General features: G+C 46.6%; 1 protein-coding gene across 1 annotated transcript in view; it reads left to right on the forward strand.

Moving 5' to 3' along the window:
• Nucleotides 1-15,184, forward strand: part of Cntnap2 (contactin associated protein 2) — a 1,911,322-nt gene that overhangs the window by 1,877,792 nt on the left and 18,346 nt on the right. Inside the window, exon 22 of the mRNA XM_058574358.1 lies at nucleotides 7,051-7,290. Within this exon, the coding sequence (XP_058430341.1) occupies nucleotides 7,051-7,290 (240 nt within the window). The remainder of the gene's footprint in view (nucleotides 1-7,050; nucleotides 7,291-15,184) is intronic.

Raw genomic sequence — 15,184 nt, forward strand, 5'->3', positions numbered from 1 at the left:
CTTCTTTCACTCAACTCACTGGTCTCTAGTTCCATCCCTTTTCTTAATTTCCTTTTTCCTTATGTCTAAATAAGGAAACCCACTGGACTGTGGGCATGATTTTTGCCATTTCTGTTACATGGTTTTCATTTCCGGTGTCTCCTTTACTATTACTGGTCGACTTTACGTTCTCCTTTAAGCGGACTCATCATTCTACTTAAATAAATTCCTGTTAAAAGGAAAAAGTCTATGTCAAAGTGAAATGTTGCAACAGGACCATGAAATAAAAGACCAGTGTCACACGCTGCCATGCTGAGGCACTGGGAGGAGTGACACAGTCTGCGAGGCCTGGGGTCTGAGGTCTGTTGTCTCTCTTGGTTGAAAGGGGAAATAGCCAGCCCAGGTGGGTGCAAAGTGCAGCCCGGCCCCACACTGAGCCAACCTGGGACTGTCGCTGGAGGATTGAGAAGGAGGCAGGAAAAACTACCCCACACTATGAGTGGATGCTACTTCACCCCCAGTCTGTGAGCTACCTGAAGCCACCGTGGTGTCACCAGGGACATACTCCAGAGCAGAGGGAAGGGACAGAGGGTGGGCAGTGCTTCGAGGCCAGTTGTACCTATAGTCTGAGAAGCATCCGTGAGCCCCATTAGGACTGGGTCTGGAGCGGCCATCTCTGCAGACCCCACAGATTCTAAGACGGGTGACTTCCCCACCCATCACTCAGCGACGCTCACACAGTGGATGCTCACCAGACTCAGGGCTCATGGACTCCTAAGATCTGTTGACTCCATTTCCTAAAAATTAAATAAATAAATTTACAATGATATTCTGTGTTTCATAATATCACATCCCTCTCTCTCAAGAAGAAAAAAAAAGAATGGTATTTGGGACTTTCAAACATCTAAAATGTATGAAAACTAATAAAATCAGCTGGTGAATAGACCCCACGAGTTTCCAGGAAGGATATATATATATAAAATATGTGAAATTAGCCTCAAAGGGAAACGAGAAAGCTCTTTGGAGAAATCAGGATCTGTTTGCTCGGGTGTGAAGAGGGCGCTCATGCATGGACAGGAGCCTCCAGCACAATTCTGTGCTCTCTGCAACCACGTCTCTGCACCCTCATCTCCTGTTCATTTCATTTCTCACAACACTCCTGCCTGTCACTTGGCACACAGCTTTGGAACGAGAGTGAGCAGGAGAGCTCGCTAATGCACTGAAAATGCCATCGCCACCTCTCCCCTGGGGATGGTCCCCGGAGCCTTTCTGCAAGGTTTCACCCAGAATCGTGCTGGTATTTTAAGTGGGCTATTTTCCACACCCCGTATCACTATGGATGTATGACATGAAAGGGCTCGTTGCAGTTTGAGAATTTAATTGCCAGAGTGACTGCACTACATTTCTAAAATCCACATTCTGTAGACAGGTTTCCCCACCTAGTGCCCTGGCCCAGACACCTCAATGCAGAAAGCATTTTCTGACAGTAAGTGGTATCGTAATATTTGGTTTCAGTTTGAGAATAGTCTCGTCCATTTTACAGATGAACATAACTTAATTATAATAAGCTCAAGTGTGCTAACAGGAGAGCTCTACTGTGCCATCTCGTGAAGATGTCAGGTTGTTGTTTGCTGGAGATCCGGGCCTCACACATGCCAGGCCAGCCCTGAGCCACTTACCAGCCCTGAAAATGTCCTTAAGAAATCAGGAATCTTGATCCAGATGAGCATTTCCAATGACACTGGCCAAGTTTGACATCAGCTCACTACATTTTTGAAAACCATATGTTTGGCTCCAGCTCTAATGAAACATGGTCTTAAAGCATTCTAATAACCACAAGAAATTCTTCTAAAAACCTCTCTGTGTCATTTCTATAGACTTACTAACCAAAACAAAAAAAAAATCCACAAAATATAAAAGACGATATAAGATAGTCTTTTTCAGAGAGAAATTGTAGCTAATGCAAAATGTTTGACTTCCCTTTCAAATGAGACTCAGTTTGCTCCTCTGGGAGGTGGGGTTAATCCTATACAGCTCAGAGAGTTTGTGTCTGTCAGTTTTCCATCACTGTAACAAATAGCAGAGATAAAACAACTTAAGAAGAGGAAAGATTTGTTTTGGTTCACAGTTTCAGAAATTTCAGCTCCTGGTTACTTGGCCCTGTTGTGTTGGGCCTGTGGCAGCACAGCCCATAGTAGCAGGAGCCCAGGGTAGGAAAGGCTCATTCACCTCATAGCAGCTGGGAAGCAAGAGAGAGAGAAAGGGAGTCTTAGAGCCCGGTATTCAAGGGCATGCTACCAATGACCTCGGTTCCTTTCACTGGGCTTCACCTCTTCAAGTTCCCACCACCTCCCTGGGGACCAGGACTTGAGCACACAGGGTTTTGTGGGACACTCAAGATCCAAATGATAGCCAGACACGGTGGAGCACGACAGGAATCCCAGGGACTCAGGAGGCTGAAGCCGGAGGATTGCAAGTTCAAGAGTATCCTGCAACTGCACTATCATTTGAGGATATGTTTTGTGTTCTCAAAGTAAAAAGTAAAAATGACTGGGGATCTAGCTCAGTGATAGAGTACCTCATGGTTCAATCAGAAAAAAAAAAAAAAAAAGATTGAAACTCTAACAGGTTGTTGGAGGTGCCCTGCAGCACTGCATACAGAGGACTTGGCCCAGCACCCACACATGGGCTGACCTAGATGTGGAGCAGATGCTCTGACACTGCCCAGCCCATGGTCCACATTGCAACCCTCAGGTCCTGAAGGATCAGAAGCATTTATGGCCCATTTGTCCCCCAGGGGAACCAGTTCCAGCCCAGATTCTTTAATAAAGAGTCACAACAGCTAAATTTGAAACTACATCCAGATTTGAAAATACCAATTTCCTGGGCATCAGAATTCTTGTTTTTGCACCATGGTCACCTTTCAGGAAGGAAGGAACAACAATTGAATTCTGGAGATTTTCCCTAATAGAGAGAAAACCCAGAAAGAAGAAAAGGTACAGAAGAGAGTGAAAGATCCCCAAAGACGATGGGAAAGCCCAAGCAGATCATCCACCCGGGGCTGGCTCCTGCCATCCGCCCCAGCCTTCTGCCCACACTGCTGACATTCCTACCAAGGTCCCAACCCCACATCCTGACGCTGAAGGCCCCTGTTGCCACCACTGTTTTTCTGGTTTCTGATCCACCATCCAAAGCCCATTTCCTGAACCTCCACAACCATCCTGTGTCCTGTGTCCCTCTCCTGGGCCCATCTCTTTAAGCAGTGGGAACCCCACATTAAATGGAGAACCCTTGGATAGATGTGGCTTTGAAACCGCTCACTTTCGGTGACGTGGCAGTGTTTGGGTTTGGATAGGAGGGGTCCTCCAAAAGCTCCTGTGTGGGATAGTGCAAGAGGTTTAGAGGTGACATGATTGGGTTGTGAGAGCCTTAACCCAATCATGGAATTAATCCCCAGGTAGGGATTAACTGGGTGGTATCTGTAGGCAGGCAGGCTGAGGCTGGAGGAGGTAGGTCCCTGGGAGTGTGCCTTGGTGAGGAGAGCTGTCTCTCTCTCTCTCTCTGCTTCCTAGTGGCCCTGTCCTGAGCAGCTTTCCTCCACCACGCCCTTCCGCCATACTGTTCTGCCACACCTTGGGCCCAGAGCAAAGGAGCCGGCCATCTACGGACTGAGGCCTCTGAAACCCTGAGTAACGAATCCCCTTTTCCTCCTCTAAAATGGTTCTTGTCAGGGATTTTGGTCCCAGCAGTGAAAAAGCTGACTAAAACAGACAGGGGAAGCTGGCCTCCTTCAAGGCTGGGAAACTGCAGAGACCCCGTGAAACAGAGCTGGCATCAGAAGCTCCCTGCCCACATCTCTAGCAGGGCGAACAAAACCAAGCCACTCACGACAGAAGAGCCCGCGGCTTTGGTACTGGGTAAGCAAGTGCAAGAGGAAGTGGGAAGACCACTGGGCCCTTTATCCAGGTCCTCGACATGACCCTGCCTCAGCCCTGGGGCCAAAGGAAGGCTCTTTAGCCTGGGGAGTTTGCAGGAGCCTGGGCGGCCATGCCAGCCCTTGGGCAGAGCAGTTGCTGTGTTAGAAAGAAACTGGAGACGTCTTCAAAATACGGTTCTCATCACAGAGCTCTGCAGCCTGAGCATGTTGAGTTTTCTGCTGAATACATCTTAATGTGGCAGTCAGAGCCCCTCCCAGTCTAGTGCTGTTTGGGGATCCATGAGACTCCCACGGTTCGCTCAGCACAACAAACCCCACAACGGTCAGGTCAGCCGGGAACGCTCCTTCCTTCTCCTCAATACCTAGTTCCAGGCTGGTCCCTGGTTGTCCAGGTAGATGCGCTTCCCTGGCTCCCCACAGACTGTGATACTCTTACCAAACAGTTTCTCAGCTCAGAGAGCCACACTGGGCGTGAGGCTCTGGGGCCGCTCTGCCTGGCTCACAGACTGACACACCTTCAGCATTTACAGATTCCTCCATTAGTTTCTGTTGGGTTCCGAAATTAGGGCAGAGAGCCTCTACTTAGGCCACCCTTGAACTAAGGGTTAGTTTGGGAGAATGATGACCTCTCAGATGGCAGGGCGTGCGGAGGTGAGTCCTAAGTGCACACATATGCTTGTGATTGGATTGGGAAGGTTTCCTGACTCCAAATCCTCCATCAGATATTAGCAGGGATTCTGTAAACCTCAGAATTCCTAGAAAATTGGACACTGAAAAAGGAATGTGCCCAATTATAAGCCACAGGGATTCTTTTTCTTTGAAAAGAAAATAAAGAATTTTGAAGGAGAAAATAAGAAAGAAGTATTAATTAACAGGATGTCTGAGCAGGGGGCCTTGTTTAAGATGTCTAAGAGGGTCAGGGAAGATGGGGGGAAACAAGGAGAAAAATCAATCAAAACCAAGTGACTAGGACTTAAAAAACAGCGTACGACAGGGACGCAGCCACATCAGTGTTTATACCAGCCCAATTCACAATAGCTAAACTGTGGAACCAACCTAGATGCCCTTCAGTAGATGAATGCATAAAGAAAATGTGGCTTATATACACAATGGAACATTACTCAACATTAAAAGAGAATAAAATTATGGCATTTGCAGGTAAAGGGATGGAGTTGGCTAAGTGAAGTAAGCCAATCCCAAGAAACCAAATGTTGAATGTTTTCTGATAAAAGGTTGCTGATCCATAATGGGGATGTGTGGTGGGGGTGCCGGGAGCGTGGGGGTAGGAAAGACGGCAGAATGAGAAGGACATCATTACCTAAGTACATGTATGAAGACCCGAATGGTGTGACTCTACTTTGTGTACAACCAGAGATATGAAAAACTGTACTCTATATGTGTACTATGAATTCTAATGCATCATGCTGTCATATATAACAAATTTGAATAAATTTTTAAAAAGGAGTCTGCTTCATATACCACAAAAGTGGGTACAGAGGTCTTTTCGTGTACTTTAAATATATATTTTATTTATTTAACAAAATATAATTTGTTGTAGTGAAAAAAAACCAAGCGAGTGCTGCTAGTGTCAGCAGTATCTCAAAGCAGCTAAAAGGTCATAGGAAGGTATTTGTTTGCTTTATCCAGATATTATTATTATTATCACCCTCCCATGTTCTATAGTAATGCAAAATTCTGATCATTATCACTGAAGTCTTACCCCTCCCACCCCCATCCGCCCTTTAGAACCAGGGATTGAACCCAGGGGTGCTTAACCACTGAGCCACCTCCCCAGCCCATTTTTATTTTTTTTTTATTTTGAGACCCAGTCTTACTAAGTTGCTTAGGGCCTCGCTAAGTTGCCAAGGCTGGCTTTGATCTTGCAATTCTCCTGCTTCAGCCTCCCAGAGAAGTCCCCATCCTTAAGGTTTAACTGGTCATTAACATTTTTTTAACAAAATTCACATTTTATGTAGATTGAAATAAACTATACAAAATCGATTTTCTTCACCAAAAATAACAGCAATATTTTCTGTATTATTTCCAGATAAACCGCAAAACATTTATTTTGTAGGTTTGACGAGGCAGTAGATATAGTCATGGAGAAAGAAAACAGACAAGTTGCCCATATTAACAGCCTCTGATTCTGTCTTGACCATGAAGCAGAAGTGCTCAACATTTACCTGCTAAAATGAAGGTGCAGGCTTGGGAAGGTGTAGGCTCAACAAAGGGGTGTAACAGCAACAACCAGACGTGGAACAACCGCGGCCAGCTCTTCCACTCAAACTGTAACTGTAACTTGTTCTTTCAGTTCATTTGATAAAGACAAGATCTGTACTGAATTCTGTTTGGTGAGCTCACAACTCTAGTTAATTCCCTTAATTGTCCATTACAGATTTTAACACACTTAAAGCTCCTAGTAGTCAAAGGTCAACAGTAGGCTTCATGGTCACATTTCATAAGATGCATTCTGTTCTTATACCTCCTCAAAATTTATTTCTTCAAAATTGATAATACCTGACAACTGAATCCATGGTAATAATACGTTTTATAATCTAAAAGACTCAACTAAAACAATTCCAGAGGGCTAGTAGCAGAGGTCATGCAGAGGTGAAATGTGGTGCTTCCAATGGGGTCTTCTGGAAGAACAGACAAGTTTTCACAGCATGAGAGCTCTAACAGGTGCCAGGTACACAGGCAGCTCCCCAATGGCTCCTGTGTTCACGAGAGGCCTGTAGGCCATGATATTCAGTGATAAGTGACCTATATGTATCTTATGGCTTTTCTTCCAAATATCAAATATAAGAGAATGCCCATTTTGAAAGTCTTCCTGGTGTTTTTAAACAGTTTCTGAATTGTCTGTAGGAAGCTCTGACTTAGTTGCATACAGTTTGATATAGGTGTCTACCATTAAGTCCAGATCATGTTTTATATCAAAATTTACGTCAAGCAAAGCCAAGTTACTTGCCCTCTGGTCTGTCAAAGTGTTCCTCAGGTGTTCTTTAAGATGCTTTCATCCATTAACATTTTGTCTACAGCTGAAACCCCAAAGTCAGACTGGGCACAGCATCGTGTGACAAGTCTACTGTGCAGCTGGAATACAATGGAAACCCTCTCTCTCCTTTTTCTTTTAGAAACAGGGAAGATTGACCAGGAGATTCACAAATACAACACCCCGGGATTCACAGGCTGCCTCTCCAGGGTCCAGTTCAACCACATCGCCCCACTCAAGGCCGCCCTGAGGCAGACCAACGCCTCAGCCCAGGTGCACATCCAGGGCGAGCTGGTCGAGTCCAACTGCGGGGCCTCCCCGCTGACACTGTCCCCCATGTCGTCCGCCACCGACCCCTGGCACCTCGATCACTTGGACTCAGGTAAAATGCAGAGCCTTCTTAGGCTGGTTGCTTTATTCCTTTAGAAACTTCCGTTCCTGGGGTGGGGGGTGGCAAGGGGGCGTGGAGGCAGGAGATGGTGGCAGGGGAAGGACCTCACTGCCCCGGGTACAGGTATGACTGCACTGTGCTGAGGCTCGGCACCATGTACAACCAGAGAAATGAAAAGTGGTGCTCCACGTGCGTACGAGGAATTGAAATGCATCCTTGTCCTGTCGAACTAACTAGAACAGATTTTAAAAGGGGGGAAAAAACTTCTCCGTTCCTGTAACCATAATATGGCTAATAGCGAATCTGTCTTGGGAGATAAGGAAAAGCAAAGGAAGGTGTGCGTCAAGAGTTCTCTCGGCCCGGGCAGGGTGCTCAAACCACAGGGGCCACTCCTGCTCTGCGCCAGAGTGAAGAAGGGAGGGGTAAAGACTGCAGGAATTAGGACCCTCTCTTAAACTATGGGCTGCCCCAACCGGTAGCCACAGCGCCACCGTGGGATGATCTGGTCACATCTTTTTCTCACTTTTGGCCCCTTCTGAATCTGAATGACGGGCAGCCAGAGACCATGTTCCAACGTCAGAAGAGATTTGCCCACAGAGATTCCCCTCCCATTCTTTATTCAATTCATACCGCAGGCTTCCAGAGTTTAAGAGGTGTGTTTTGGCTAACAGAACTCAGTGGGCGTGGCCCCACGTCTGCAGGTGACAAAGTCATCTGAAAGCACAGGCGCTTAAGTGAAAGGGTGTAGCTAAATTAATTGGAGGAAAATCCGACGCCTACCTAACCTGGAGCGCTGGAGAGACTTACTAAGTTGCATTTCCACTCCTGGTTCTTCCCGAGTCGACCGTGGGCGGACCTGGGTAAACTTTCTAAGCCTCTGCATTTTTCCCCCTATATTATATAGTAGTTTTATGTGTAAATTTTTGAGGAAAGTCCACGTTACTTTACATAGGACTCCACTAAATTCCCCAACAGTATATGAGGTCACCCTTTCTCCACATCCTATACAACGTGCTATCTTAGGGGTTTTTCATGATCACACGTAATAGTGGGGCTCACTATGACATTAATATATGCATAGAACATAACTTGCTGCGTTGCATCCCCTAATGCTTCTCGTTTTCCTCTCCTCCCCTCCGCAGTCCCCTTCCTCTATCCTCCGGGTCTCCCTTCTATTTACTTAATCATTTTTAATCGGTGCATTAGAGTCAAACAGCAGTGATGTCACTGAGCTATCTTCACCTGTGCACAGAGCAAGACGCGATGGATTTCACCCCCCAGTTCCTTCCCTCCCTCCCCCTCGTGTCCTACCTGTGTACTACTAACCTCCCTTCGACTTTCATGAGACCCCTTCTTTTTTCTTTTATTTTTCTCTCTAACTTTTCACATGTGAAAGAAAACATTCAACATTTGACTTTCTGAGTCTGGCGAATGTCACTTAGAATGAGGTTTGTTCTCCAGTTCCATCCACTTACCAGCAAATGACACGATTTCACCCTTCTTTATGACTGAGTAGAACTCCACTGTGCATACAGACCACATTTTCGGTGTCCGTCCATCCATCCGCAGGCACCTAGCTGGTGCCCTGACTTGGCTGTTGTGAACTGAGCTGCTGTAAACACTGGTGTACTTGGATCTCTATAGTGTGCGGAGGTCAGTTCTCTTGGGTAAATCCCGAGACACAGGAGGGTCGTGTGATGATTCTGTTCCTAGTCTTTCACGGAATCTCCACATTACTTTCCAGAGTGGTTGTGCTAATTTGCAGTCCCACTACCAAAAATGTATAGGGGACATAAATCTCTAAGTGACCTCCAAGCCTAACATCCAGCAGGTCTCCAAGGGTGTGCCCTAAAGACAGGAAGAGAACTAGGGAGGAGGCCCAGCCCACCACTGCGGAGCACCCCCAGAGCAAACTTCCATACTAGTCTCCCCACCTCTAGAGTGGCGATTCGAAGACCTCACTTGCAGAATCCCAGGTGAGGTGATGTGCTTAAAACACTTAGCACACTTAGCTGCAATTATGTCAACAGCAATGGTGGTTATTATTCTATTAGACACAATTTACTCGAAAGCCTCAACGTCCAGTGCAGCCTTTCTAACCCTCCCCTGACGCAGACTTCTCACTTGGGACAGTTGGTCATATAAACAGTGTGCGTTGGGTTGCTTTGGTCCTGCTCCAGCCCTGGCTAGTTTCTATCAGCTCCAGCACCGTCAGCCCTCGCTGTGCCTGGAACCTTCCTGAAGCTAGACAAAAGCCAGATCCTGCCATGGTGGGAATAGCCAATTTGCAGGCTCCACAGCCCTCTTTGTTCCCCGCAAATGGATTCCTGTGACAGGAGTGGGGCGCCACGGGCCAAGGGCACTGGAAGGATCCCCTTGTGTGACTGCTGCGGGGCGTCCACACAGGCCGGCTTTCCTCCTCGAGGGCCGCCGGCTGGAACAAAGGAAAACACTCTTGCTGCAGAAAGAAGAGAGGAAAGGAGAAAAGACACAGAGGTTCCTCAGATAAATTCCTCTAAACGCGGGAGTGGACCAGCTAATGGAGGTTCTGGCTACTACAGGTAGAAACTGGATTCAGAAACATCTAAATAAATAATTTTTTAAAAAAAAAGAAAGAAAGAAAAAGAAACATCTGGATGCTACCCCCGGCCAACACAAGCAGCTATCCATTATGACTTGATTAGACAATCATTGGCTCTTAGGTAGGTGAGACATACCTAAGGGCTGAACAATTTTATTTCATGTATTTTTTTTAAAGTCATGATTTATGCAAGACGACTTCCCTCTTTTGATCGAGTCATGAAAATGCATACAAGTCAGGACACATTTCAGTTAGGATGCAATGATCAGATGAGGATTCTGTTTCCCACATGTAAAGGTTGGCCTGTTGTGTGATGATATTTGAGTGATATTTGCAGGAAAATTGCCACTTGCTCTTGACAGAGGGTTCTTACTGGGGTCCATCAGTTTCAGTACTGTTCTAGTCATCAACCACTTCAGTAATTGGGGAAATGCTCACAAAAAAAAAACAATTTTTAAGTGTCTGTGAACTCTTATTAAAAGGACAGAAAGCAGCTTACAAACCAAGGCAGAGATTCATCTAAATAACATGATTTGATGGTGGGGTTTTGTTGTTGTTGTTTTTCACTTAGGTAAACAGTGATATAAGGGACAATGTTGGGTGAAGGGCTGAAAGGGGCAGAGAACTTATGTAGACATGTGGGAAGTGCTTAAGAGAGCCTCCACTGACCCAGAATCAATGACAAAAAACTCCTCCTCTACCCTCTTAAATTCTGTGCTAGAGGCCTGCAAATTAAACTGATGAGAGAGTAACAGGAAGGAAAAAAAAAAAGCTTAATTTGTGTGCATAGAGGAACTTACAAAAGTAATAATTTAATAAATGCTTAAAACAAAAGACCCATGGGCTGGGGATGTGGCTCAAGCGGTAGCGCGCTCACCTGGCATGCGTGCGGCCCGGGTTCGATCCTCATCACCACATACAAACAAAGATGTAGTGTCCGCCGAAAACTAAAACAATAAATAAATATTAAAATCTCTCTCTCTCTCTCTCTCTCTCTCTTAAAAAAAAAAAGACCTATCTACCTAACTTACAGGGAGAAGGGAAGGGAAAGGAAAAGAAATGAGAGATTATAAAGTTTATGACCTGCTTGTTATGCAGGCACAACGCGTCTTGATCCCTCCTTCATGACCATAAAGCACTCCTGGTTAGGACAAGGATGGTAGGTTTATTCTTGTTCTGCCTGGGAGAAGAACTCACCCTGAAGAGGGATGGTGGCTTCACTTTCTAGAACTTTCTGCCTTTTGTCAGATAAGGCAAGTTCAAATTACATTTCTTTCTCCATCTATTGAGTCTTAAATATCTTTGGTTTGAAATGATTTTCATACCTACTCTGGGCCCGCACAGCAGCGTCACACCCGGTGCTGAGCTAAGCATTTTGCTTTTTCCAGATCATCTTTGATATCAGAGTAGAATCGGGGTCCTTGCTATTAGATATTCAGAAACAAACAACCGCACATCCCCCAAGGCCCCATTTCTTCCAATCAGTACCGTGAGGTCTGCGCAGGGTTAGGACAGGAGGAGAACAAGGGTGAGAGGGGCCAGAGCTGGCTGGACCTGGGGATGGGGAGAAGTAGACTCGGACAGGGGGTCTCCAACAAGTTCCGTTCAGCTGGGAGCTGGTTAGAGATGAAGAACCTCAGCCCCCCGCCCCCAGGGGCACTGGCCCGCTCCATCCTAGAGGACTCCCAGGTGACTTGCCCCTGGCACAGGGAAGTCTGAAAATGCTGATCTAGTGCCAACCTCCGTCTCTGCAGCACTTTAGAGTTAATTACCCAGGGAGCTCTTGAAAGGTCTCCACTGAAGTCTGCATCTCTGCGCCATCAAATCAGACCCTCTGGGCAGCGGCGCTGTTATCTGCAGATATAAAACCTTCCCCTGATTCCTGCCTGTAGCCAAGGTTGAGAATCACTCACCAAGTAAGAGGGGCCGCTGGCAAGCTCTTGAAGGAAGGCTACCAAAATAAAAAATTAAATACCCCAACCATTAAAAGAAGACACCCCTCCTTTAAAAAACACCCCAAAACAATAGGGCCATTAGGTTAGGTGGTGCACCCACAAATAAAAGGGTCAGAGCAATGAGCTGGGGGCTCCTCCAAGCATTTCATGAGGAAGCTCTCCAGAGAGAAGAGCTGTTCACGGAAATTTCAGGAGACCTCCCTGCCTGTTTGAAACTGGAAAAGCAGATGTGAAACCAAAAAAAAAAAAAAAAAATATATATATATATATATATATAGAGAGAGAGAGAGAGAGAGAGAGAGAGAGAGAGAGAACACTCAGGAGAGGGCCACACCCAGCAGCTCTGAGAAAAGCCAGGCTCGGGGAGGAGGCCGGTCCTGGGAGCAGCCTGTTTGAGGAAGTTGTGAAGTTGCCATTCAGTGTTTGGAATTGGCTGCAAACCTCATTTGAAGACTCTCACAAAACATGCTGCTTTAAAATGAAGTGTGTGCATTTCTGAAAATAAACCATGTGCCTTGCTGGGAAGAAGAGAGGGTCTCGCGGTCCAAGTGACCCACCAGGGCCACCCAATTCACACTTCTACCAGGATATCTATTGTTGCAGAAACCTGGTGTTGGAATGGAAATTAGAATTCCAGACATCTACCCTAAGGTCTTGCGGTCTTTCTGCTCCCATACACTTATTTTTCTTGTGTCTTAGCTGATATCAAAGGATAAAAAGGGAAATATAGTCCAGGGACTATCCATTTTCCCTTCTGGAAGACCGCTGAGTTGCTCACCACCTCTCCAGTGCTTTGGGGCTCTGTCAGTGTTTCCAAACATGAGGGACATTTATGGTTAGTCAGGCTGTGTACCACCCAGCTCCAAGAGATGTGATCCACACTGTAGTCTGTGACCATGTGGTGGCCTTGATAGTGGGCCACCAAACCATTGTAGAAAACAAAGCAGACACGGCATTCATTACATGATAAAGTTGTTTCCTGCTCATTCCTGATTCTGTCCAGGCCAAAGTCCCCCTGTGGCTCTGGGCCACCTCACATTCCCCGGTGCTTGCTCGTCATCCTTCAATAGAGAGAGGGCAGGTTAGAGCCTCCTCAGGCAACGGAGCTGCCTGCAGGTGTGACCTGGTATCAGTGCATTGGGGTAAACAACAAATTGGCTCCTCTCCGTGGAAATGAGGAGATAAACCACTGGAGCTGTACATGGTCACAAAAGAAAGCAAAAGAGAAGGTGATTCCCACCCGATTGGAGCTGAGAAAAAGAGAAGTGGTTTGTGACCAGGGCCTAGCAGAGGCTCCAGACACGCCACTCGGGGGAGACTAAACAAACCCTCCCACGTGGGGGCTTAGGTGGATTAGACGCCCCCCACCCTGCTCCTCATAAACATCTGCTTTTCTGCCTCGTTCTTCCCCCTTGATAATAAGAATAATCTGGTCCTTCACCGCCTCAGTCTGTGGCCCTTAGCAGCACCTTTAGAACAGTGGTGACCAGTAGGGAAAGCAACCCCGCGCTGAGTTCTGGTCCATTCAAAGGGTCACAGAACACGGGGCAGTGGCTGCGATTCCCCTCTCAGACTCTCTCCAGCTCCAGTTTCTCTTTATCAAATTCAGAGACTCTCATTTCCTTGGAAGGGGAAGGAGCGGCCAGCAGGAAGCCAAGTGCAGATGGCCTCGCACATTCTGTAAAACATAAAGCAAAACAAACACCAGAAAAAACGGATCCAGGCGTGTGTGGTGCCACCCATCCCTGCGCCAAGGAGCGACCGCAGGCTGCACCGGCTGCCCCACGGGGCGCCCTGCTGGGCCTTGGCTGCGTTCTCACATTCGTGGCACTTGATACAGACACGTCACACCACAGCCCCCTCCTGGAACCTTTTTCAGAACATCATTAGCAGAGGCCAAGGGCTTCAGGATCAGGCTTCAGCCCCCGAGGACCTTCCCACAGGACTTGTAGCACAGGTCACCAGGCATGTGACATGGTACATCTCACCCCAGGAGGACCCCAGAGAATAGGCCTCTGAAGCTGCGGCCACTGTTGGGCTCAGTCATCTGGCTCCGGGCCCTAGAGCCAGGAGTGTCTGATAGTGAGAGGCCCACGGGGAATTCTCCCTGCCCTGCAGAGGGAAGCGGTGGGACCAGTCAAGTGCAAGGTGGTTAACCCCACACAGCTCTCCTCTCGCCCAGGCCCACGGTCAGAGGTGTCAGGAGTGCTGGGTTGAGGATCCGAAGTCAGACTCCTCCCGGGGAGTCACTCAGGTTCCTAGCTGTCACAGGGAACCACGGGGAACCCGGTCCTCGAGACCACTCCACCTACCCATGCCCCACGGGTTCCTGGACATTTCTGTCAGGCACTGGGAACTGGGAGCCAAGCTGTCTACTCACCCCATCAAAGCCCTGCCACTGAACAGTGCCTCTGGTTTCTGAAGCCATCCCACCCCATTGCTGTGACTTTTAATGAGTTGATTTATTGTCTATATTCCAAATTCCCTTTCTACCATCTGAAGATAAAATATTTTTATATCTTCATGTGCAAAAAGAGTTATGGATATGACGAACATTTAGAAACTGCGCATATCTGTTCTGTTTCCTTCATAAATATGAGCTTATAGCTTGCTTTCTTTACCACCTGCGAACAGTTAAAAATAATCTTTCCAGCTCTCATAATTACATCTTTATTTCTGAGCAGACCTCTTTTCTCATCCTTGTGCTAAGATTGCATAATTAATGCATTTTATCTCTTACACTCAACTTCTTTATTATCCTATTTGTCTTTTTTCCTCTCCAGTAACCAACACAACACAACGCACACTCCAGTGTAAAGAAAAGTTATGGCTACCCACTTGCTAATGTGCATTTTCTTACAAATGTTCCAAATTCTGCTTTTCCTGCAAAAGTGCCAAGCACATTTGTATCTCAAGTCAGATAAGAGTTACCAATTTTGGTCTAATGGTCATTTTCATTGTGTCTCATCTTTTTTTTTTTTTAAATAACAATGTTTTCATGGCAAATAGCTTTATACCCATGGTTTTATTGAGTCAAAGGATTTATTTTTCTATTTTTTGGTCCTGGGCATTGAACCCATGGTCCCTTAACCACTAAGCTACATCCCCAGCCCTTTTATTTCTTTACTTAGAGGTAGGGTCATGCTAAGTTGCTTCTGGCCACGCTAAGTTGCTAAGGATGGCTTTGAACTTGTGATCCTCCTGTCTCATCCTCCCAAGCCAAGGACAAATGCGTTTTTAACTTTGACGGCTGTTACAGATCACCTTCCAATGGCACATTCCCATCAACTGTCCAACAACTGCCTTCTCCCACCTCCATCCACACAGCGCATCATAATGTTCTTTTACA

Source organism: Marmota monax, unplaced genomic scaffold (assembly GCF_021218885.2).
Source record: "Marmota monax isolate L192 unplaced genomic scaffold, Marmota_monax_Labrador192_F-V1.1 WCK01_AAM20220418_F8-fsc00193, whole genome shotgun sequence".
Classification (NCBI taxonomy): Eukaryota; Metazoa; Chordata; class Mammalia; order Rodentia; family Sciuridae; genus Marmota; species Marmota monax.